The sequence below is a fragment of the Marmota flaviventris genome, chromosome 19 (genome assembly GCF_047511675.1).
Source record: "Marmota flaviventris isolate mMarFla1 chromosome 19, mMarFla1.hap1, whole genome shotgun sequence".
Lineage (NCBI taxonomy): Eukaryota > Metazoa > Chordata > Mammalia > Rodentia > Sciuridae > Marmota > Marmota flaviventris.
In genome coordinates, this window is record NC_092516.1 from 7,082,077 (window position 1) to 7,107,955 (window position 25,879).

The 25,879-nt window shown below is 39.0% G+C and overlaps 1 protein-coding gene across 1 annotated transcript in view; it reads right to left on the bottom strand.

Moving 5' to 3' along the window:
- LOC114096973 (ATP-binding cassette sub-family A member 17-like) overlaps positions 1-25,879 on the bottom strand; it is a 113,283-nt gene that overhangs the window by 54,427 nt on the left and 32,977 nt on the right. The window contains 12 exon segments of the mRNA XM_071605754.1: positions 2,321-2,531; positions 2,704-2,859; positions 5,548-5,554; positions 6,475-6,622; positions 10,636-10,765; positions 11,827-11,870; positions 11,873-11,963; positions 12,887-13,059; positions 16,407-16,580; positions 21,542-21,659; positions 22,977-23,093; positions 24,820-25,081. Coding sequence (XP_071461855.1) covers positions 2,321-2,531; positions 2,704-2,859; positions 5,548-5,554; positions 6,475-6,622; positions 10,636-10,765; positions 11,827-11,870; positions 11,873-11,963; positions 12,887-13,059; positions 16,407-16,580; positions 21,542-21,659; positions 22,977-23,093; positions 24,820-25,081 — 1,631 coding nt within the window.

The following is a 25,879-nucleotide window of genomic DNA, read 5'->3' on the forward strand; positions in this document are numbered from 1 at the left end:
GTACACCGCATCCTTTTTTATTTTTTATTTTAAGACAGGGTCTTCCCTGTGTTGCCCAAGCTGTCCTTGGATTTGTGATCTTTCTGCCCAGCCTCCCAAGTAGCTAGAATTACAGGTTTGTAACACTGTGCCTGGCTCAAAACTTTGGCTTTTATTCTGAGTGGGACATGAAATCACTGGAGGTTCTGAGTATGCTCTGTCAAGTGTTCACATTTTTTTTTTTTTTTTTTGGTACCAGGGATTGAACCCAGAAGCACTTAACCACTGAGCCACATCCCCATACCCTTTTTATATTTTAGAGACAGGGTGTTGCTGAGTTGCTTAGGGCCTCACTGAGTTGAGGAGGCTCACTTTGAACTCACAATTCTCCTGCCCCAGCCTCCCAAGCCGCTGAGATTAAAGGTGTGCACAACTGCCACTGGCAAGTGCTCACTTTTTGACAAGTGGGTTCAGAACAGAGTGAGGAAGTGCAACAGCAGTGGCTGGAAGATGGGTTAGGAAGCTATCCCAATAATAGAAGTGGGAGAAGATGGTGACCTGGATCAGGGTGCTAAAACATGCTCAGAGGTAGGGAGAAGTGGACAGAACCCAGATATATTCTGAAGGTAAGACCAAGAGGATTTGCAGATGCATCATAGATGGGCTGTGAGAAAACCAGAGGTCAGGTTTTCACCAAGCACCTTGAAGAGTGGAGTTGCCTTTTCTGAGAAGATGAAGGCTGCAAGAGGAACAGGTTTGGTGGGAGAAAGCAGGATCTCAGGTTTGCTAGACTTTGCACAGTCTGAGAGGTCCATCAATACTTGCTATGGTATGAATATGGTCTATCCCTACCAAAACTCATGTGGAAGCTTGGTATCCCAATACACAGTGTATTAGGAAATGGGGCCTAGCAAGAGGTTTGTGGGTCATGAGGGTAGAGCCCTCAGTTGAATTAGTATCTTTCTTCTGGGAATGAGTTCTCACTCTCAAGGGAGTGGATTAGTTACGGAGACAGTAGATTGTTATACATCAGGTTCAGCTTCCTCCTCTTTCTCTTGCTTCTATTCCACAGCACCCACTTGCCATTCTGCTTTCTGCCACGAGCTAAATCAGCATAAGACCCTCACCAGATGTTCCTGCCCAATCTTGGACTTCCCAGCTTCCAGAACCATAACCCTCTTTCCTTATAAATTATCCAGTCTCAGGTATTCTGTTATAGCAACAGAAAATGGACTAGGACAATGTATAAGTGGAGTTGCAGGCTTGGCAATTAGATATATAGACCTGAAATTCAGGAGAGGTTGAAGCTAGAGACATATATCTTAAGAGACAGAAGGTGTTTAATGCCAAGAGATTGAATGAGACATTAAAATTGGTAAGTAGAGAAAGAAAAGAGATGGAGATGATTAGAGCTAGGAATGATGCAAATGAGCAACCAGAGACATGTAAGGAGCCAAGTGAGCATGGGGTCAATAGAAGGATGTCTGAAGTGGGCCACTGGTAAGGATTACAATCAGTTGTGGAAGTTAACAGCTATTTTTTTTTTTTTTTTTGTACCAGGGATTGAACTCAGGGAAACTCAGCCACTGAGCCACATTCAAAGCCCTATTTTGTATTTTATCTAGAGACAGTCTTACTGAGTTGTTTAGTGCCTTGCTTTTGCTGAAGCAGGCTTTGAACTCATGATCCTCCTGCCTTAGCCTCCCAAGCAGCTGGGATTACAGCTGTTAGCCACTGTGCCTGGCTAACAGCTCACTCTTGTGTAGTGCTTTCTCACACACTTTTCCTCTTTGAGGAACATGATATTTTAATCTCCTTTTTATAGATTAGAAAACCAAGGCTAAGAAAGAATAAACTAACTTGGCCAGATGGATAAAGAGGCAATCAAATAGCAAACTGAAACATAAATGTAGGTCCTCTGTCTCCAAGTATTAGTAATTTTTTTTTAGAAAGAGAGAGAGAGAGAGAGAGAGAGAGAGAGAGAGAGAGAGAGAGAGAATTTTTTTTAATATTTATTTTTTAGTTTTTGTTAGATACAACATCTTTATTTTATTTTTATGTGGTGCTGAGGATCGAACCCAGCGCCCGCACACGCCAGGCAAGCGCGCTACCACTTAAGCCATATCCCCAGCCCCTCAGAAAATTTTTTAACATTATTCCCTCCTCATCTTCAGAAGCACTCCATGGGGGCAACAGAACAGAAATCTAGAGGAGGCCTCTCTCTGCTGGTCTCAGGGCCCCTCCCAAAGGCTAACAGTGGGCAGTGCCTCTTGGCACAGCAGACAGTGTTGCTGACCTCTATCCTGGGATTGAGACTGGGCTACCCCCACCCACTGCTCACCATATTTCTGCTTGAGGAACAGTGATGACCCACAGCACTGCAGCTCCCCCTTGGCCATGATGGCAATGCGGTCCCCCAGTAGGTCAGCCTCGTCCATGAAGTGGGTGGTCAGGAGGATGGTGCGGTCACTCTTCTGCTGCTGAAGAAGGTCTCAGATGGCCCTCCTGGAGATGGCGTCCATGCCTGAGGTGGGTTCGTCCAGCATCAGCACCTGGGGGCACAGGCACAACCTGATGACAATGGGAGACCTGTGTGGTGGGACCCCACAGCTGGAGTCCAGGGATTTGCAGAGCTGGTTCAAGTTCCAGAGCCTGAGGCCTCTGGGCCTACTGCCCTGTGTCTGTCCACTGTGTTGGTGGAAGCTGTGCCCTAGTGTCCCGTACCTTGGAGCCTACTATGAGGGTGATGCCGATGGACAGCTTGCATTTCATGCCCCCACTCAGGAACTTGGACCGTGAGTTGCGCTTGTCCTCCAGATTGAGGATGTGCAGCATCTGCTTGACTTCTTCAGGGCACTTCTGCTGAGACAGGCCTTTCAACTGAAATGGCAGGAGACAAGAGATGAGACTGGTGATACAGAAGGCACCCAACTCTGCCCAACCAACATTTTGTATGTATATATGTAAAATATACACATGGAAAATATACAAGAAGCTTACTACTTTTGGGGAAAGGGATAGACAAAAAAAGACTTTTGCATTATATTATTTACTGTGTAAATAAATGACTTAATAAAAATAAACACAGCAGTATGTTAAAAGGATAATGCATTATGACCAAGTAGGATTTATCTCAGGAGTACTAGGGTTGTTCAACACATGAAAAATCAATGTGTTTTATAATAAAGAATTTGTCTGGCTTTTGTCTTTGGTTCCTGGAAGGAAGCTCCTAAATCCTCAGAGCTTCCCAAGTGATAGCAGTGTCTTTGTTACTTGTGGTGAGCCCCTCAGGTCACGCCAGAATTTATGCTAGGGAGGTGACTCAGGATAGGGGCTGGTCATACCAGAAAGACCAGCCATTTGGTTAGAGGCTCTGAGACACATGATATCAGCCTGACCTCCCCACCTCAGGGGAGTAGAGGGAGACTGGAGATTGAGTTCAATCACATGATCAATGATACAATCATTCATGCCTATATAATAAAGCCCCAATAAAAACTCTGGACACTCAGAGATCCTGGACAATAGTTTTAAAAAGTACAGTTAATGAAAAAAAATTAGATAAACTGGAGGTATCAAAACATAAAACTTTTGTGCATCAAAAAGAAAAAGAGAAAAAGAACACTGCTGCTGGGAGTGATGGCATATATTTGTAATCCCAGCTACTTGGGAGGTTAAAGCAGGAGGATTATGTTATGGTGAAACCTTGTCTCAAAAAGGGAAAAAAGCATCAATAAAGAGAAAAGACAATGCACAGAATGGGGGGAAAATTACAAGCCATATATTTGATAAGGGTTTAGTATCTAGCTCCTAATAAAAATATGTCCTAAAATTCAACTACAGGGGCTGGAGTTGTGGCTCAGTGGTAAGAGCACTTGCCTAGCATGTGTGAGGCCCTGGGTTCGATTCTCAGCACCACATATAAATAAATGAATCCAATAAAGGTCCATCAACTTCTAAAAAAATATTTTAAAAAATTCAACTACAAAAAGATAAAAAACCCATCTGAAGAACGAGCAAAGAAATTGGACATTTTTCCAAAGAAATATACTAACAGCCAACAAACACATGAAAAGATACCATCATCAGTCACCAGGGAAATGCAATGAAACACAGAGATACTACTTCATACCCACTACACTGACGGTTTCTTTTTTAAAAAGTTGAACATATAGTTATCACAACTTGAGAATTTCACTTCTAGGTATATAACCCAAAACAGATGTTCAAACAAAAATTTAGACACCGAGGTTCATAGAAGCACTATTCACAATAACCAAAGGGTAGAAATAACTCAGATGTACATCAACTGATGAGTGGATAAACAAAAGTTGCTCTAACCATGCAATGGAGATGTAGTCAGCTATTAAAAGGAGCAAAGTATTGCTGGGACTGGTGGCATACACCTGTAACCCTAGCTACTCAGGATGTTGAAGCAGGAGAATTACAAATCCAAGGCCAGCCTGGGCAACTTAAAGCCTATCTTGAAATAATAATGAAAAAAAGGGCTGGGGATATAGTTCAATGATTGCCTACCATATGCAAGGCCATGAATTCAATCTCTAGTACTGCAAAAGTAAATAAATAAAAGAAGTGAAGTATTAATTATACAGGATAAAATGTGGATAAACTTTAAAAACATAATACTAAATGAAATAAGTCACATATTACATGATGGCATTTATATGAAATATCTAAGATAGGCAAATCTGTAGAACAGAAAGCAGATTAGTGATTGCCAGTGGCTGGTGGAATAGAGAAATGAAGAGTGATTTTAATGTACAAGTTTTTCTTTGATGAAAGCGTTTTGCAGGGGCTGGGGTTGTGGCTCAGTGGTAGAGCACTTGCCTAGCACACGTGAGGCACTGGGTTTGATCCCCAGCACCACATAAAAATAAATAAAGGCATTATGTCCATCTACAACTAAAAAATATATAAAAAAAGGAAAGTGTTTTGCAGTTAGATAAAGGTAGTGAGTGCACAAAACTGAGTGTACTAAATCCACTAAATTAACATTATAAAATGAGTAAAATAATGACTTTTATGTTATGTGAATTTTATTTCCATAAAATATAACAATAAATAGGGTTTCTAAAAATCCTTTCACTCAGAAATCATGCCCCTCCCCCTCTCTGAATATTTGGGGAATAGTGTCCAGCATTATTGAGACTATGATAAAAAGAAATACATATTTGATTTCTACCCTGCTTTCTGAGACAGTGCTCCCAAAGCCCTTGTAATTTCCTGAATGATAAGAAGTCTAGTTCTAATAATTCTAGTTCTAATATTTAATCTAATATTTAGCCTTTGACTTGATACTTGATTTCATCTGCTACTCAGCCCCTAGATCCCTGGAAATTTTCTGGGTTACAGGAGTGTTTTTTGTTTTAATGAGGTGACTTTTTTTGTAATAGTGATTGAACCTGGGTGTTTTATCACTGAGACACATCCCCAATCCTTTTTAAAAATATTTTTTAGTTGTATATGGACACAATACCTTTATTTTATTTTATTTTTTATGTGGTGCTGGGGATCAAACCCAGTGCCTCACACATGCTAGGCAAGCACTCTCCCACTGAGCCATAACTCCTACCCTCCCCAATCCTTTTTAAAAATGGTTTGAGATAGGGTCTCACTAATTTGCCTTGAACTGGTATCTCATTCTAGTTCTAATATTTAGTCTAATATTTAGCCACACACCGTGACCTGTGTGAGATGACTCTGTAGGTTCCTGGTCAACCTTAGGATAAGGGTTAGTCACTAGAATGACCAAGCCATGATTACATACTTGGAACTTTCAGTCCCACTCTGTATTCTCCAGGGACTAGGGAAAGAGGTTGGTGATTGAACTAATAATCAGTCATGCTTACATAATCAAGCCCAAATAAATAGTCTCTAGGTTATGGAGATTGGAGAACTTCTAGATTAGTGAGCATTTTAAAGTGCTAGGAGTGTATTGTGCTAAGAGGGTGTGCCACACACACTTTACCACATCTCTTACTCTGTATATCCTCTGGGTGTTCATCTGTATCCTTTATAATTCCCTGTACAATAAACTGGTCAACATAAGTAAATGTTTTCCTGAGTTTTATGAGCTGTTATAGCAAATTATTGAACCTGAGGAGGGGACTGTGGGAACCCTTGATGGACAGCCAGCTGGCCCCAAGAACGGGTGACAGGAACTTGTAATTGGTATCTGAAGTGGAGGGTGGGCAATCTTGTGAGAATAAGCCCTTAACCTGGGGTTGGGGGAGGGTCTATGCTGCCTCCGGGTAGTTAGTATCAGAACTGTAGGATACCCAGTTGATTTTTGGAGAACTGGCTGGTGTGGGAACCACCCCACCCACATGTTTGGTGTAGAAGTGTTGAGAGTAAAGAAACATGAGTTTTCTCCTAACAGATTCTCCCAGCGTGAATCAGAGAGCTACAGTATATCTCACCATTGTCAAGAATGAACAGTAGAAACATTCCAGTTATTTTCCAACTCACCTGAGCATAAAAAAAAGATGTTCTGCTACTGTGAAGTTATCAAATAAGATATTGTGTTGTGGGCACCAGCCTATGCTCTTCCTGATTTGAACCATGTCTTTTGAAATCTCATATCCATTGATATATGCCTGTCCACTTGAAGGGGAAATAAGACCTAGAACAAAGTGAAAGGGATACCCTAAGTCATCTTTGGTTAGCATATGCATCAGTACAAAGACTATAATTACCCCTGCTTTACTTGCTTGTTCTCCAACAGACTGTCCCTATTCTACTTATCTGCCACCATCAGTCAGCTAGTAACATCCAATGAATATGTATGGCAGTGGAGATTATTAGAAATAGGAGATGTCATTCTTCCTCCTGCTTTTGAGAATCAATCTGGTTAAGTGAACAAAACAACATAGGCGCTTGTGAAGCAAATCATATTATTGTAAGGAATAAACAGTGATTTGGATGAATAGTAAATACGGTGAAAGAGAAAAGCATTTGGGGAAACTAACAGTTTTGAATTAAGATGTTTGGCAAGATTTGTACTTATCTCCCCAAAATATCATGGATGAATAACTGCACACACTGCCAAATATATGCCAGTTTTATGGTTTGAACTTGGAATGTCCCCCCAAAGTCTTATGTGTTGAAGGTTTGGTCCCCAGTACAGCAAGTTTCAAGAGATAGGGCTTTTTGGAAATGATTGGATTGTGAGGACTTTGACAGCACAAGTGGATTAATCTACTGACAATAGAGTACTGGGAGGTGGTGGAAACTTTAGGCAAGTGGGACATAGGTTGGAGGAAGTAGGTCACTGGAACATTCCATTGGGACTATGCCTTGGACCTAGCAAACCATGCAATGGAGCCAGCCAACCATTGACTGAAATCTCTGAAACCATGAGCCAAAATAAGTCTTTCCTCCTTTAAGTTGTTTTTGTTAGGTATTTAGGTCACAAAGACAAAAAACTAACTAATACAACCAGTGTAAAACTTTGAAGACTGCCTACCTACATACTATCTTTGTCTTTATTCTTGTTAGGTTGAAAAAGGCAATAAATTCTTATTACAACAAGGTTGGAAAAGAAAAAAAAACATAATAAAGAAAACAAAGAAACCAGATGTAATTGAACACATTTGTAATCCCAGTACTTGGGAGGCTGAGGCAGGAGGATCATAGATTCAAGGCTAGCCTAGGCAATTCAGTGAGAATTTGTTCAAAATAAAATTTAAAAGGGATGGGGGAGCCAGGTGCAGTGGTGCACACCTGAAATCCCAGCAGCTCAGGAGGCTGAGGTAGGAGGATTGTGAGTTCAAAGCCAGTCTCAGCAAGAGTGAGGTGCTAAGCAACTCAATGAGACCCTGTCTCTAAAACACAAAATAGGGCTGGGGATGTGTGGTTGAGTGCTCCTGAGTTCAATCCCTGGTACAAAAGAAGAAAGAAAGAATAGAGAAGAAAGAAAAAGAAAAGAAAGAAAAACATGAGGGGGGGGGGGTGTGGCTCAGTGGGAAGCACTTGCCTCACATGTAAGAGGTCCTGGGTTCTATCTCCAGTATGACCCCCCCCCCCAAAAAAAAGCAAAGGTTATAAAAATGCCATCATTAAAAGATAATTCTCTGTTAACATTTTGCTGTATAAGCTTAGGTTATTTTTTATGCATACAGTCTCACATATTTATTTATTTGTTACAGTGCTGGGGATTGAACCCAGGGCCTCCAGCATGCTAGGCACTGTACCACTGAGGTACTACCCCATACACACAATTAATTTTTAACTAAAATGGGAAAATACAAATTCTGTTTTTAACATTTTTCTAAATATAACAAAGTATGGTTGAATTCACTTTGTTCACATCAAAAACATTTGTATTGGGCTGGGGTTAAGGCTCAGCAGTAGAACGCTTGCCTCGTACATGTGAGACCCTGGGTTGGATCCTCAGCTCTACATAAAAAATAAATAAGTGAAATAAAGGTTAAAAAAATTATCTCCATTAAAAAAATCTGTATCAATTTTAAGTGCTAAAAGGATTTCATTGTTACAAATCTACTCTATTTATTCAACCCAGACCTATGGATATTTATATTATGTGCAACTTTTCATAAGCATAAACATACATGAAAATTTTGCTTACTTATCTCCTTATTCTAAATTAGTATAATTAGATTTGGTAAGCCAAAAGGAAGGCAAGAGTTTAAAGGTTTTTGATACTAACTGCTACATTACTGGCTGCTGGGTGTTTGGATCTTCTACTTTGGCTGTATATAATAAAGTATCCATGATTGTTTGGAAAGTAAAAGGAAAAAAAAAGTGATACTATTTTATAGCAACTTGTAACAAGCCTTTTATATAAAGTTACAACAGAAGAACTTATAGAAAATTCAAAAGCCAAATAACTTTACTGAGCAGAGAAATGTGGTCTGAAACATTAAACATGCCAGTGCCAGATTTGGGGCCTTTTTGCAAACAATTACCATATGGAAGCCCTTTGCTCTCTGTCTTCCTGGCAAGCAACCAGACTTTTCTTCCCAGCTTAGCATATTCAGATGTCCTGAATCCCATCATATAAGTCTTAGTGGCTGCATTTTCACCAGGGCAGGGTTAACATTTTTCTATGCCATGTCATGCTGGTAGAAACTGTGGTGGGGCTTCTCTGATATAGCATTCACAGCTTTTTGGCGGCATTTGCAATTATATTAATGGATTAATTTAGTCATTTACTTATAATATTTATTGAGTACCTATGCAGTGTAAGCACTATCTAGGAATTGTGGATCCAGAAGTAAACAGAATAGGTTTCCTCAGGTGCAGAATGGGATTGCAGATATAGAGAAATAACACATATATACAAATAAATGAGATAATTACAGACTTTGAGGAATACTAGAGACAATCAAAAGGGAATGCAATAAGGGAAGGGTCTATGAGATGAAGCAAACAGGTGGCTTCCCTAAACAATCTGGTACCTAACTTCTCTCCTTGACACTCCTCACCCTAGAGGGTATAGCTGGATCTCCCTCCTGATAGTGAGGAACTCACAAGCCCATGTAAGGGGAGAGGCCCTCCCTAACTGGTCACACTGCCAGGAGCAGCAAGGCCTGACCTGAAAGAGAATCTGCTTGACCCTATCCAGAAAGCTGTCAGGCTCAGTCCCCAGTTTTTACACACACAGAGTTCCTCCACTTTAGTATAAACTGGGCTGAGATGGCTTTCTAAGTCCTGATACAAGAGGGGTGGCCACAGGCACCTCTCCCCAAGCGTCACTATTTGGTTGCTCTTCAAATGTTTTTGATGGAAGACTGAATACATTCATATTGGCAACATGTGAAGAGATCACAGCAGCCAGACTTTAAGTGCTAGAAGTTTCTCAACAGTATGGTATTCTGTTGTTGCAAGGAGAACCTGTTGGCTTTAAGAACTCCATGAAGTGCATCTTATTGGTTTTGTTCAGAGCTTTATATATGTTAAACCCTCAATAAATATGTTTCTTGCATGAATTTTTTCAAATTTCACAGAATATTATTTATTTGATAGAATGTAAAATAATTACTTAGGTATATAAATTATTCTGAAATTAGAATCATTTTAAAATAATTCACCAGGTATCCTTTTTTTGGGGGGAGGGGGTACCAGGGATTAAATCCAGGGTCTCAAACATGATAGATAAAATCCCTACCACTAAGCAGCATCCCTTGTCCTTTACATTTAATTTTGAGACAGGATCTTACTAAGTTTCCCAGGCTGGCTTCAAATTCATGATCCTTTTGCCTCAGCCTCCTGGGTAGCTGGGATTACAGGTATGCACCATCACACCTAACTTTGCAGTTACCAGTCTAAAAGTACCTGTGACAATCGAAAGCAAATAAATGGGTAATGTTTTTGTTAAGAGATTAGTTCACGCCTCTCTGTAGCAGGAAGGTTCTAACTGCTATTCAGTGTTCATGGCTTCTCCTGGTAAAGAAATTAAGTTCTGCATATTGACTGAAAGAGGCAAAGACTTCCTTTCCATGGTGCAGAGTAAACTAAACAACCAGATATTACATAGATGGTAAAACAAACAATAAAACAGTGCTTACTATCAAAATGTCAGTGAAATCTAACAGGGAAGATGGAGCCCAAAATCTAGACCTGCTCAATGATTTCTTCAGTGCTTCCTCGGGAGGGCTGTCCCCACCCAGGTACCTGTGAGCATGGAGCAGGTGGTGGTTTTTCCTGCTCCGTTGTGTCCCAGAAGAACAGTGATCTGACCTCTGTACAGATTCATGCGCAGATCTTTGACTGCTATGTGTGCATTCCCTCTCCTGTAAAATACCTGTGGGAAGGTCAAGGTGTGACTGACAGAGTGACACACACATGCAGAAGGCATTTTTTAAAATATTTTTTTTAATTGTTGATGGACCTTTATTTTATTTATTTATATGCGATGCTGAGAATAGCACCCACCATGCAGGAGACATTTCTGAATAGACTATAACAAACTGCATACCCACATCAACTTCTCTCAAAAGTTAATCTGTGGGAATCCAAGTGGGAATCTAAAAGGAAATGGCTTATTTTATTATGCCTCTGAGGAGGGTGATCTGGAGCAATTTCAATGGCACCTTTCCCCTGATACCTAGAACCACAGAGGGCTTAGAACTCAAGAATGAAGTATTTGAAGCATAAACAACAATCTTCTCCCTGCATCTGGAACTAGACCTTGCCCTTTTACTGAGCTAGGCCCCTGAGAAAGGACACCCTGCCTCTTCAATGTGAGGTTATTGACCTAGGTAAGGAATCTTAGAGTCACCTGTTTTCCAAGTCAAATGTCTCCAGTACTTTAAATACCATTTTTTAAAATTACATAAGTATACCCACCACTTCCTCATAGTTGAAGAACAGACATTCAAACAGAACACCCATGCTCTGCAGGATACTAAGGCACTGAACTCACATCCTGTTACTGGAGTCCTAAGTTGACACAGGGCACTTGGTGGAGCAAGGCTGGCAGACACTGTGAAGGGACATTTACCTCCTTCTGCACTGATATGCTAACCATGGAATCTGTCAAATCTAGTTTGATTTGACAGATAAGTTACCCACCAATTGGCTGAATTCCAGCACGTCTCCAATGGTGGGTGTTTGGCACTACAGAATGAGAGGAGACTGCCTCTAAGAGACAGATCACCAGACAGGCCATCCAGGCACTTAACTCCACGACAGGAAACAGAACAAGACATTTCAAGTTCTATCTCTAAGTTTGAGGATGGCATTACAGAAAGAATTTAAATTCTCAGTCACAAAGTGTACCTTGTAAGCACTGTTAGAATAAAATAGGCTTTTATGAGCTGATTCTTAAGTCCTTGGAAAGACATTATATATATGAGCCAGTACCTTGTATAGATGCTGGATTTCAATTCCTCTTAACAGATCAGTTCCTGTATGAACTCCTTTTTTGGAGCTTCATTAGGATCACCCATGTCCAGTAGTGCATGTGTAACTGGAATAGGCTTCCCATGCCAGTAGGAGGGCTGCAGAGGAAGTCAACCTATACATTAATCATATAGGTGGACTGACTTTATCTTCTGGAAGATAAATACTGTGGTAAGTTAAATCTTCCCTCTCTGACCTGCAGTTTACTCATATCAAATATTTAATGATGCCTGAGAAAGTTCATCAGCTCACTTGTGGACTCATTACCAGTCAACTGCATTTCAATCTATAACCCATGGTCCAGAGGAATGAGCTAGGAAAGCTAACTAACTAATCTCTAGGCTCAAGGTACTTAGAAAGCTACTAAGATGGCAGTCTAGGCTGGAACCTAGAGAAATACCAGAAGTAACCCTACCCATTTCCCCACACTCCGAGAATGGAAGCGAGAAAGTCTTGGCAGAGGTCCCAACAAGTGCCTGTGTGATTCAGTCAAGATCCTACAGGTCTGTGGCCACCAGAGGCCACTGCAGCAGACTGAGTCAAATGTGATACTTAACTTGTAAGAAAAACTTAGTTATCATGGGAGAGAAGGAAAACGGTAGCCTTTCTAGAGCCTTGAGAGATGGCACAGAGGTCTCAAAGAACTTCAGGGCCACCTCATCAGCACACCTCAATGGGGAAAGGGTGTGTGGGGTCTCTATCATGTTGGAGATTGAGTCCTATGGGAGAATATGGGACCTGATACTTAATAGGCCCAAGTTAAGGCATCGCAGGCACTCCAGGGGAGACTACATGGTACTGACACCTCACCCCAGCAGTGGGGCAAGAATCAGGGAAACTAAGACTCAGTGTTAATTATGCACCATTGGCAGCTACAAGCTAATGGTTTGGAATGAACCCTGGCCAGAGACCTCCTGAGGATGAGATTTTGATCAGGACATCACTGAGAGATGTAGGAATATTGATGACAAATAATAAAAAGCCTAACATCCATCTATAAAGCAGCAGCATTAGAACTCACCATGGCAAAGAAGTACCAAGGCTTGGGTATCCCAAACTTCCCTGGGAAGACGGATTCCACATACCAGGTTATTATACAGTACAATAATGAATCCAGCAGGAGCATCAGCATCACCTGAATGAAGCTAAACTCTCCACGGATACTGCCCATGTTCTTCCATTGGATGCCTGTGCCTGTTACAAAGGAAGGAGGACATTCACTACATCAAAGGCAGAGAAGCCAACTGACCTTTCCAATAAGAGTCAGGAAACAGGCCAGTTTCTGCTAGGGCATTATGGGACCAACATGAGACATAGGGAAAGAGAGAGATACAGGAGTTGTGTCTAAGAGCTAAACTTTTGTTGTTATTGTTGTTGCTGGTTTTTTTTTTTTTTTTTTTTTTTTTGTGTGTGTGTGTGTGTGGTATTGGGGATGGAACCTAGGGCCTTGTGCGTGTTAGGCAAGTGCTCTAACACTGAGCTACATCCCCACCCCTTTTTTTTTAATTTTTTATTGTTGGCTGTTCAAAACATTATATAGTTCTTGATATATCATATTTCACACTTTGATTCAAGTGGGTTATGAGCTCCCATTTTTACCCCATATACAGATTGCAGAATATTTTTCCTTCTGAGACAGAGTCTCACTAAGTTTTCCAGGCTTGCCTTGAACTTGCAATTCTCCTGCCTCATTTTCCTGAGTAGTTGGTATTATAGACATACACATTAGGCTAGAAAAAGTATTTTTATTATTATCAAAAAGGTGGTAGTACTTTCACTGACACCAAAAAGTAAGAAACTTGGGGGCTGGGGTTGTGGCTCAGTAGTAGAGTGCTTACCTAGCACATGTGAGACCTTGCGTTCCATCCTCAGCGCCACATAAAAAATAAATAAATTAATTAATTAAATAAAGTTAAAAAGAAAGAAAGAAACTGGGTGACCCAAGACACATCTCCACATTTCTGCACACACTATCTGGAATGCTTTTCTACTCCTCTTGCATCTTCTTTGTTGGCTAATCTTACCTCAAAGATCAGAGCAGATAGTACTTACCCAAGAATCATGTGTACCCACTCTCCTTGTTTGGGTAAGATGCCCAACCCACATGCATTTGGAACACCCTGTATTAACTCATAGAAGGTCCTGCATTGCATTGTGAATCTGCTTATTTACTGTCAGGGTCTATTACACAGAAGACACTGAACACATACTTATTCCACAAATAAAGGAAAGCACTGAGGAAGGCTTTGGCTCCATTCCTGGGTATACATGTATCCTGTGTGATCCAAGTGTTTAATCTGAACATGAGCTGACAAAGCTTTTCATTTAAAGCATCCAAAATGCTGCATGTCTTCTGTTTCCACAAAGGATGGAGGAGTTAGAAATCATTAACACCACAGGAAAGATTCAAGTACTGAGAGCAGACAGACAGGCTATCTCAGTGCTCCCCAAATGTTAAGGTACTTACTAATCACTTGTGGATTTTGTTAAAATGTAGACTGATGAGGTCTTTCTTGGTGGGCTTGAGACTCTGCATGTCTAACAAGATTTTAGTAGGGCTGAAGCTGCTGGTCACAGGACATGCTGTGAAAGCAGAGGCCAGGCAATCTCTAAGGTCCTTGTGGGTAAGAGAGTCTCCAATTTGCCTTTCATTCTGTTTTTTTGCATTTTGGGTTAAAAATTTTGTACATATCAGGACTGATTCCAAAGTGGCAATAAACATTAATTATGCATGATTCATGAAAGTCAGAGACCTCCTCATCTAGGACAGTCTACAGTGTCCAAGTAGAAGAAAAACATAAATGTTTCCACAACTCTGTAGACCTTTGATTGTGAGTTAACTTTATTTTTATTCATTATAAATATACGGTTGAGTTGACCAGGTTGGCCTCAAACTTGCAAACTTCCTCAAACATCCTCCTGCCTCAGCTTCCCAAGTAGCTGGGATTACAGGCATGGGCCACTGTACTCAGCTGAGTATCCTTTCTCATAAAGTGACTAATCAAGTATTTTCTTCTAACTTTTAAATTTTAATTAAAAATTTTTCCACCTAACTTTTTGAACTATAAGATAACATTTTTAACTGATTTTTATGAGTTCTTCAAATATTCTGGATATAAGCCTTTTGTCAGTTAAATGTGTTATAAGTATCTTCTCCCACTCTGTTGTTTGTCTTCTCTTTATGGTATCTTAATTTTAGTGTCAATATTTTTCATTCTTTTCAATGGACTGAAATCTCAAAAATTGTGAATTATAAACATTTCCTCCTTTTAATTTGATTATCTCAGTTATTTTGTTATGGTAATAGAAACCTGATTAAAGAACATGTTAAAAGCATATTCCTCAGGCTGGCATATAGAGAGGTAGTAGAATCTTCAGCATATGGGGCTTAGTGGGAAATCTTTAGATAACTAGGGAATGTGCCCTTAAAGGGGATTATGTGACCCAAATTTCTTCATTTTTTCTTCACTCCTTTCCTCATTATGTAGGAAGTTTGTTCTACATAGTCATATCAGGATGTGCCAACCTCTGAGAGGCCCAAAGCACTGAGGCCACCTGCTCTTCAACTATGACCTCCAAACTGTGAGCAAAATAAACCTTTCTCTTTGTAAGTAAATTATTTCAGGTAGTTTATTATAGTAACATGAAACTGACTAATATAGTCTCGTAGATCAACCTGTAAAAGAAGATACACTAGGGGCTGGGCTGTAGCTCAGTGGTAGAGTGCTTGCCTCGCAGGTGTGAGGCCCTGGGTTTGATCCTCAGCACCACATAAAAATAAAATAAATAATAAATAAAGATATTTAAAAAGTCTTTAAAAAAGAGAACTCATTAAAAAAAGAAGAGACACTAAAGGCAATAAGAATAATATATGATATATATCTGTAAAGTTTTAAAATATTATCCAAGCTTCTAATCATAAGTCTCCATATTTTGTATCTATAATTACATAGGCATTTAATTTTCTAATTCTTTTTTTTTTTTGAGCCAGAGTCTTGCTATGTTGCTCAGGCTAGCCTCAAACTTCTGAACTCAAGTGATTCTCCTTCCTCAGCCTCTCAAGTAGCTGGGACTACAACTGCACACCACCACATTCAGTTCTAATTTCCTAATTATTTAATATGCTTTAGTTCTTTTCCCCAAATATATTGGTTATTTTTTTTCTTTCAGTACTGGGGATTGAACTAGGGGTGCTCTATCACTGAGTTACATCCCCAGCCCTTTTCACAGTCTCATTATGTTGCCCAGGTTGGTCTTGAACTTGTGATCCTCCTGCCTTGGCCTCCCAAGTAGCTGGGATTACAGACATGCGTCATTACAAACAGCTTTCCAATTTTACTGTAAATTGTATGGTTTGAACCATATTGTGTATTTCCTTAGAGTCGCACAAAGTATCTACCACAGTTCTAAGAATAATGCAAATGCTCAGAACACTGAATGAACTGTGTCAGTTATATTTATTGGTAAATGAAGGTCAGCCTTGCCTGGGGCAAAGCATCAAGGCACCACCCTAGAGAGAGCTTGGGAAAGATAAATCTCACCTTTTGCCTCAAACATGGAGATGAAGTGGACTCCCATTGCCATGGCAACATTTGAGAAGAGACAAAAGGTTATCTTTTCAAAGTAGCTCCTCTGGTGGTAGCTGAATGTGAGGTACAGGTAGGGGAGGTAGGTGAAGAAGAAGATGATGCCTCCTGAGGCAGTTCCAACGTGTGCTGCAAATTTAGATGGAAGATATCAAGAATTTCATTAGAAATGCACAAAGAACTATGACATATCCTTTTTTCCCCTGCCACAGTAAGGCAAGTATCTCTGTGTTTGTCTCAGCATTTCAGAGAAGAAGCAATCTCTTAAAAATTTTTGATAGACCTTTTACAGTCGTACACTCACTGGATTAAGATGAAAAACATTTGTAGCACTTAAAATGTGAAATGACCTTTATATAAAGGCATAAATATCTGTGTAAAACTTTCTCTCTTTAAAACTGCATTAATTTCTCCTACAACAAAAGCCCTCTTCTTCAAAGATGAGTGGTAGTTTGAAAAGCAGCTATTAACTCCTACCGGGCAATATGCCAAGTACTTTATATATATATATACATCATCTTATTGAATCTTCATAACTTCCCTGTTTTTCAGAGGAGAAAACTGAAGCTTAGTCACACAAAATAAATTTGTTTAATGTCTTGAAACTAGTGAGTTATGGTAAAGAATTCAAGGTTTTTCAGTCTGTAGACATAGTGGCTCAAAATTTGGATCCAAGGCCAATCTGGCTGACATCTGGGAGCTAAACTCAAGTTAAATACAGATGTTTAACTCCTAGAAAGTTAAAAGAATAAGAATTGAAAATATGGGCTGTGGCTGTGGCTTAGTGGTAACACAATTGCGTGGCACGTGTGAGGCACTGGGTTCGATTTTTACTTTTCTTAATATTTATGTGTGTTTGTTTTAGGTACTCTACCATTTCCCCAACAACTTGTCTACCCCAAATCACTTCCTCTCTCTTCTCCTGCTACTAACCATCTTCTTTAGATTCCTTTCACACTTCCTAAGATCTAATAACTCTATATCCTCACCTCCTACCCCCTCAAAAATCTCATCCTACCCTTCACCCACCCCCACCCCCAAATTCTTTGTCTACCATTGGAAACTGAAAACTCTTGCAAACCTACTATTTATATTGTAGATAATAATGGAACTCACCATTTCTGTAAATTGTGACTAAACCAGAAACGCCTTAATAACAACTATTTGGTTTAAGGTTGTATATTGTTTATATTGGGATCTGTTAACAACTGATCTTCCCCTCAAAGGAGAGGTATTAGAAACCTGCAGGAGCACTATAAGCCTATAGGTAAAAACAGTAATGCCATGGATCTGCAGTGTTAGAGGGGAAGACACACAAACAACATGAAAAAACAGGGGAAGAAAGTGCCCCAGACAAATCAAGATACTACATTATTAGAATCCATGGCCACAACAACAGAAGAAATGACAGAGAGGGAGTTCAGGATGTACAAAATTAAAATGTTCTGTGAATTAAAGGATGATATAAGAGAAATATGGGCAGCAAAAGATCATTTTGATAAAGAGCTACATAAGCAAATACAGGAAGCAAAAGATTAATTCAATAGGGAGATAGAGGTTCTGAAATAAAACCAAACAGAAATCATTGAAATGAAAGAAACAATAAACAAATCAAAAGCTCAATTGAAAGCATCACTAACAAATTAGACCACTTGGAAGACAGGACCTCAGACAATGAAGACAAAATGATCTTGAAAAGAATGTTGACCACACAGTAAAGATGGTAAGAAACCGTGAGTACAACATTCAAGAAATATGGGATAACATAAAAAGACCAAATTTAAGAGTTATTGGGATAGAGGAAGGCATAGAGTTCCAAATCAAAGGAATGAACAATCTATTCAATGAAATAATATCAGAAAATTTTCCAAACATGAAGAATGAATTGGAAAACCAAATATAAGAGGCTTACAGGACAACAAATGTACAAAATTACAACAGATACACACCAAGGCACATTATAATGAAAATGCCTTGCATACAGAATAAGAAGAAAAATTTTAAAAGCCACTAGAGAAAGGAATCAGATTACATATAGGGGAAAAAACAATTAGGATATGTGGAGATTTTTTAATCCAGATCCTGAAGTTAGAAGATCCTGGAACAACATATACCAAGCTCTGAAAGAAAATGGATGCCAACCAAGAATCTTATGTCCAGCAAAATTAACCTTTATATTTGATGATGAAATAAAAATCTTCCATGATAAACAAAAGTTAAAAGAATTTATAACTAGAAAGCCTGTACTACAGAACATCCTCAGCAAAATTTTCCAAGAGGAGGAAATGAAAATCAGCAGAGGGAAGTATTACGCTAAAGGAAAAGTTAATCAAAGGAGAAAACAAGTCAAGTTAAATACCAAAAATAAACAAAATGTCTGGGAATACAAATCATGTCTCAAAAATAATCTTGAATGTTAATGGCCTAAATTCACCAATCAAAAGACATAGACTTGGGGCTGGGATTATGGCTCAGTGGTAGAGCACTTGCCTAGCATGAATGAGGCACTGGGTTCTATCCCCAGCACCACATAAAAATAAAAACAAGTAAAATAAAGGTATTGTGTCCATTTGCAACTAAAAATAATTTTTTAAAAAAAGAAATAAACTGGCATATTGGATTAAAAAAAAAGACCCAACAATATGCTGCCTCCAAGAGATTCATCTCATAGGAAAAGACATTCACAGACTGAAGGTGAAAGGTTGGAAAAAATCATACCACCCACTTGGACTGCAGAAACAAGCAGGGCTTTCCATCCTCATGTCAAATAAAGTAGACCTCAAGCTAAAGTTAAACAAAAGGGATAAATAAGGACATTTCAAACTGCTCAAGGGAACCATATGCCAACAAGACATAACAATTATAAATATATATGCCCCGAACAACAGAGCATCTACATTCATCAAACTCTTCTCAAGTTCAAGAGTCAAATAGACCACAACACAATAATCCTGGATGACTTTAACACAATTCTTTCACCAAGGGATAGATCTTCCAAACAAAAGCTGAACAAAGAAACTATAGTACTCAATAATACAATCAATAGGGCTGGGGATGTGGCTCAAGCGGTAGCGCGCTCGCCTGGCATGCGTGCGGCCCGGGTTCGATCCTCAGCACCACATACAAAACAAAGATGTTGTGTCCGCCGATAACTAAAAAATAAATATTAAAATTTAAAAAAAAAATAATACAATCAATAGCTTAGACTTAACTGACATATATAGAATATTTCATCCATCAATGAACGAATACACTTTCTTCTCAGCAGCACATGAATCCTCCTCTAAAATAGACTGTATATTATGCCACAAAACAACTCTTAGCAAATACAAAAAAGTAGATACTACTCTGCATTCTATCAGATAATAATGGAATGAAATTAGAAATAAATGATAAAATAAAAATAAAAGCTATTCCAACACTTGGAGACCAAATAATGTAGTATTGAATGAACAGTGGGTTGCAAAAGACACCAAAGAGGAGATAAAAAATTCGTATGGGGCTGGGGTTGTGGCTCAGTGGTACAGCGCTCGCCTTGTGTGTGAGAGACCTTGGGTTCGATCCTCAGCACCACATAAAAATAAATAAACAAAATAAAGATATTGTGTCAATGTAAAACTAAAACATATTTTAAAAAAATTCTTAGAGGTGAATGAGAATGCTGATACAACATATGAAGTCTCTGGGACCCTATGAAGGCAGTACTAAGAGGAAAGTTCATTCCTTAAAAGAATAAAAAAGTCAACAAATAAATGACCTAACATTATATCTCAAAGCCTTAGAAAAAGAAAACAACACCAAAAGCAGTAGAAAACAGGAAATAATTAAAATCAGAACTGAAATCAATGAAATTAAGAGAAACAACTGAAAAAATTGACATAACAAAAAGTTTGTTCTTTCAAAAAATAAAAAAATTGATAAGCCCTTAGCCATGTTAATGAAGAGAGAGAAAACCCAAATTACTAACAAACGTGATGAAAAAGGACATATTACAACAGACACTACAGAAACACAGAAGATAATTAGAAATTATTTTGAAAATTTGTACTCTAATAAAATATAAAATATCGAAGGCATTGACAAATTTCTAGAGTCATATGATTTGCCCAAATTGAATCAGGATGATATACACAATTTAAACAGATCAATTTCAAGCAAAGAAATACAAGACGCCATCAGAAGCCTACCAAGCAAGAAAAGCCCAGGACTTGATGGATACACAGCTGAGTTCTACAAGACCTTCAAAGAAGAACTAACACCGATACTTTTCAAATTATTTTGTGAAATAGATAAAGAGGGAACACTTCCAAACTCATTCTATGAGGCCAATATCACCCTGATTCCAAAACCAGGCAAAGACACATCAAAGAAAGAAAAGTTCAGACCAGATACAATGAACACAGGTACAAAAAGTTTCAATAAACTTCTGGCAAATCAAATACAAAAACATATCAAAAAGACAGTGCACACAATCAAGTGGGGTTCATCCCAGGTATGCAAGGTTGGTTCAACATATAGAAATCAATAGATGTAATTCATCACATCAACAGACTTAAGAGAATCCTATGATCATCTCAATAGATGTAGAAAGAGCATTCGACAAAAAAACAGTACCCCTTCATGATCAAAACACTAGAAAAACTAGGGATATCAGGAACATATCTCGACATTGTAAAAGCTATCTGTGCTAAGCCCCAGGCCAACATAATTCTAAATAGAGAAAAATTGAAAGCATTCCTTCTAAAAACTGGAACAAGACAGGGATCCCCTCTTTCACCACTTCTGTTTTATTTTTTATTTTTTTAGTTTGTAGCTGGACACAATACCTTTATTTTATTTATTTATTTATATGTGGTGCTGAGAATCAAACCCAGTGCCTCATACATGCTAGACAAGTGCTCTACCACTGAGCCACAACCCCAGTCCCTAATCACTTTAATTAATATGTATGATTGTGATGTAGATGTCCATGTCCATTCTTTTGAATGTGGGTATCCATAATATAGGTGATAGAAACGACATTGCTTCCATTTAAAAAAATCATAAATACCCTCTGACAGAAAATTATATAAATTATATAAAGAACTCACCTCTTTGGAAGAATGTGCTGATCATGAATGCAAAGAAAATTGTAGCAACAGCAAAACACATTAGAAAAACAAAAATCAAACTAGGATCACTATTCTTGAACACAACCATGTTTTCCACCTAGAAAACAATCCATAGATCTACAATGTTTACATGGAAAGAATGCGGAGAAACCACAAAGTGCCTCATAAAACATTGCACAAAATGTTTTTAAAATTCAAGATATCTTAAAGTAAACAATATACACAGTTTTGTGTGCGTGTGGTGGGGAGGCACTGGGGATCAAACTCAGGTGTGCTCAACCACTGAGCTACAATCCCACACTTTTTATTTTTTGTTTTGAGACAGGGTCTTGATAAGTTGCCAAGGCTGGCATGGAACTTGCCAGCCTCTTGTCTCAACCTCACAAATTGCTGAGATTACAGATATGTGCCGTCACACCTGGGTTATACTCAATTTTTGAGACTGATATTTGGTCAGTATCCTCTATCATTTACAAATTATGCTCTGTACATGTATTTTTTTTTTTTTTGTGGGAGGAAAGCATAGGTTTGGATTTAAATTTGTGAGTCTGTTTGTGTTTTTGCCACTAGGGATTGAACCCAGAGGTGCTTTATCATGAGCTACACCCCCAGCTCTCTTTATTTTTTTAGTTTGAGACAGGGTCTTGCTAAGTTGCTGAGGGACTCATTAAATTGCTAAGGCTGGCCTCAAACTTGGGATCCTCCTGCCTCAGGCTCCTGTGTCACTGAGATTATAGGCATGTGCTACTGTACCCAGTTGGATTTAATTTTGACCCAATGTGGATGTTTCTTTCTTTTAATATCCCATTTTTCATTATCATTACAACAGATAAATTTGGTATTTATTTTTATATCTTATATCCTATTTATTATGATATCGTTTTAGTATTTTCTGGCCATTTTATTTGTTTCCTATATTTTGCTACTTGGTCTGGGTTTTCTTGCCTTCCTTTGCCCAAACTGACATAATTTTAGCAATTTAGGAGATAAATTTTCATATATCCAAATAGGGGGTTATAATTTAGTCATTAAATGTAAATTGGCAAAATTTCTTTGACTGTGTAAAAGTACAAAAAGCCATAATACCATTAATGTAAAATAAAGTTTTTTATCATTTATAATAACTATTATCAGTTATTTGTGAAGTTTAAAATTTGTATTATTTTAAAGTTTCCAAAAGTACATCTTTTAGCATTCTACTTTACTAATGAAATTAGCCACACCCATGTACACTACTTGAAGATCAGAAAACTGAAGGAAGGCAAAGATTCTAATTGCTTAATTCCCCAAAGTTTCAGTGACACCGCCATGTATCAACCTGAGGTTTTCCAAGCAGTCACCAGTAACCACACCAAACCACATTTCTTTCCCACCCATTCATAGATTAGCATGTCCTAAAGAACAAGACATGTACCTCTGTGCAGAAGAGAATGGTCATGATAGAAACAGCAATGAAGACAGAAATGAAGAATGTGATGAACCAAGCAACCCAGTGCAGCCAGCTGTTCAATCCCATCATATACATATATTCCTAGAAAAATCAGAAGAACTAGATGTTATGACCAGTGCTCAGTCCTTTCTGGTCTGATCCAGCAGTCTGTTATAAAGACCCAAGCAGACTGGAATGAGGAGTCATGAGTTTGTACTGGAAAGGGAGGTTAGTGGAGGCTAATGGGAGACTGTGTGAGTTGGAAAAAGGAGTACAAACCAGTGAGTTGAGTGGTATTTATCGGTTTAGATATAGTACAATAGGCCTTGTATTAAAATTATTCCCCTTTAGTAATGTAAGTATACTATTGATTAGTTCATTTATTGAATGCCTCCTATAAGTGAGGGCTCCTATGGCCCAAGGATGAAGTTTAAGTTTCTTATACATCCTAATTTTAAATTCTGTTGGTGGTTACTTTGTTTTTCAAAAGCAGTATTTAACCTTCATTCATCTAAAGAAGAGTCTCAAGTGTAAAAGAGAAAATGCATGACCAATTTAATGATTGAAGTGCAAATATTTGATGTCCACTAGCACTCTACACTAGTTTGTTGCTGAAGTAATTGAACAAACTGGGACGGTCAAACTCCATCTCATATCTGGAAACTAAAAGGGAATGCTGGCCACACACTGGGAGCTCATAGTTCCTCTAGGGATTTTCAGTAGGTGCAGAGTCTCAATGTTATCCATGGCAGCAAAAAGGAGGCTCCCTTGCCTTCCTGCCACTCTAGAGCAGAGCCAATGCACTGTCAGTAGCAGCCTCAAAAGGCACCTGAGTTGGTTTCTGCTCCTTCAACTGACTACCCAAGATAAAGCAGGCCAAGGAAGGCAATTTTCTAGCTATAAATGTTATCAGTGAGGTCAAACAATGATCAGAGAGACACTGCAATCTTTTTTTTAAAATCTTTTTTAGTTGTAGATGGACACAATACCTTTATTTTATTTATTTATTTTTATATGGTGCTAAGGATGGAACCCAGTGCCTCACACATGCTAGGCTACCATTGAGCTACAACCCCAATCCCTAGCAGTCTTTTTAAATACACAGTTGTAAGAATCAGTAGAAGAAGAAAATTTAAGAGTAATAAGATTGTTGTTGTTGTTGTTTTTTTTTTAAAGAACAGAAGCCAGGCATGGTTACACACCTGTAATCCCAGTAAATCGGGAGACTAAGGCAGGAGGATCCCAAGTTCAAGCCTAGCCTGAGCAATTTAGCAAAATCCTGTCTCGTAAAAAGGACTCATTCAATCCCAAGTACCAAAAATAAAAAGCAGAAAGCAAGATGAGAATAGAGAGTAGAGCAAACAACAGGAGGCAGGCAAACAGAAAAGTGTAAGGAGCAAGTAAAATTGGTTATTTCAGCAGCAACTCAGCAAGACCAACCCTGTCTAAAGTAGTGTCTTCCTTGGAGAATGCTTCCCATCCACTCTGCCATGAAATGAGAGAGAGTTGTGGATGGATGATCATCCCTTCAAACAAGCATCCTCTGAACACCTTCCTCATGGGAGGCAATATGCTACCCAACCCGGATAAACGAGGCTGGACCTTCCAAGGCTAAAATCAAGGATTCCTGCAATAAAAATGAATGGCATCCTCTAAATTGCAAGTAGGTTAAAAATGAATGTAGTTCTATGTTTCACCTGGGAGGTCACTCTGACACCTAAGCAACTTCTTAACTGCTCGGGCCTTATTCCTGCTCTGACCAGTTTCACTAGCAGCTCCCCAGATCCCTGTCCCAGGAGAGCCACCCATCTGATGCAGATGAGGTTACCTTCAGTTTTCTCTCTTTCTCCAGTAGGACAGTATTGATGATGATGAGCTCAATGCATATAAAGCTGAGCATGAGGAACAGTGGAAACTCGTTCTGAAGGACCAGGAAGAACCCGTCCTGAATATGGGGCCCATGTGGGAACCTCTGCAAGAGCATATTGAGTCTCTCAAACATGTCAGCTGATGCATTGCGAGCATGGTGATGCATAATGGCTTTGTCCACAGCATGCTGTATGCCCAGGAAGCCTTCTTTGAAGTATCCTACAAGAAAATGAGATATCAAGCATAAGAAATTAAGAAAGATTGAAGATGTGAAACAACTGATGATTCAGACAGATCACGGCTAGCCATTTAGAGACAGACATTGGCAAGACAACATCCCTATAGCCTGCATGCTACCACACAGAGTAAAGAGGGGAGTTACCATGGAGCCCCCTTAGGTTGAGATGATGGCCTGTCTGATCAGAGATGGAATACAGGAATCCGGAACCAACAAAATAAGGAATGTCCCACATGAGAATCTCCCAAGGTCTGGGCAATCATATCTTCTCCCTTCTACTCAAACTCTGGGGAATGGAGTTCTTGTTCTGCAGTTTTGATCATCCAGCATGTACAGGATGATTAAACTCAAAGCACTTAGAAGACATAGCCCCCTGACCTATTGTGACCTGTTTCTTAGTTGTCACATCTGCATAATCCAAGGATTATGTCTCTGAATTTTGCTGCTAAGCCTCAAAAATTGTCATTACCACAAGCAATGCACATTTCAATCCAGTGTAGTGTACCAGGGTCATCTTTTAGGAAAAACAGGTTAAAAGGTGAAGATTCTCCAAGAGGTAATGACCCTACCTCCAAGCATGGGCAGCCAGCCTTCCATATGGGCAGAGCAAGGTGGGGTATATTAGCTGTGTAGTAGAAGTGACTACTGTCCTTCTATTTTCTAGATCTAGGCAGACCTAGATCTGTCAGGATGAAAAAGGTAGAGGCAAATCATCAGTAATAAATTCTGGAAATAGCTTTGCGTTCTTGGTTATATGTAGGAATATTTTCACTGCATAACT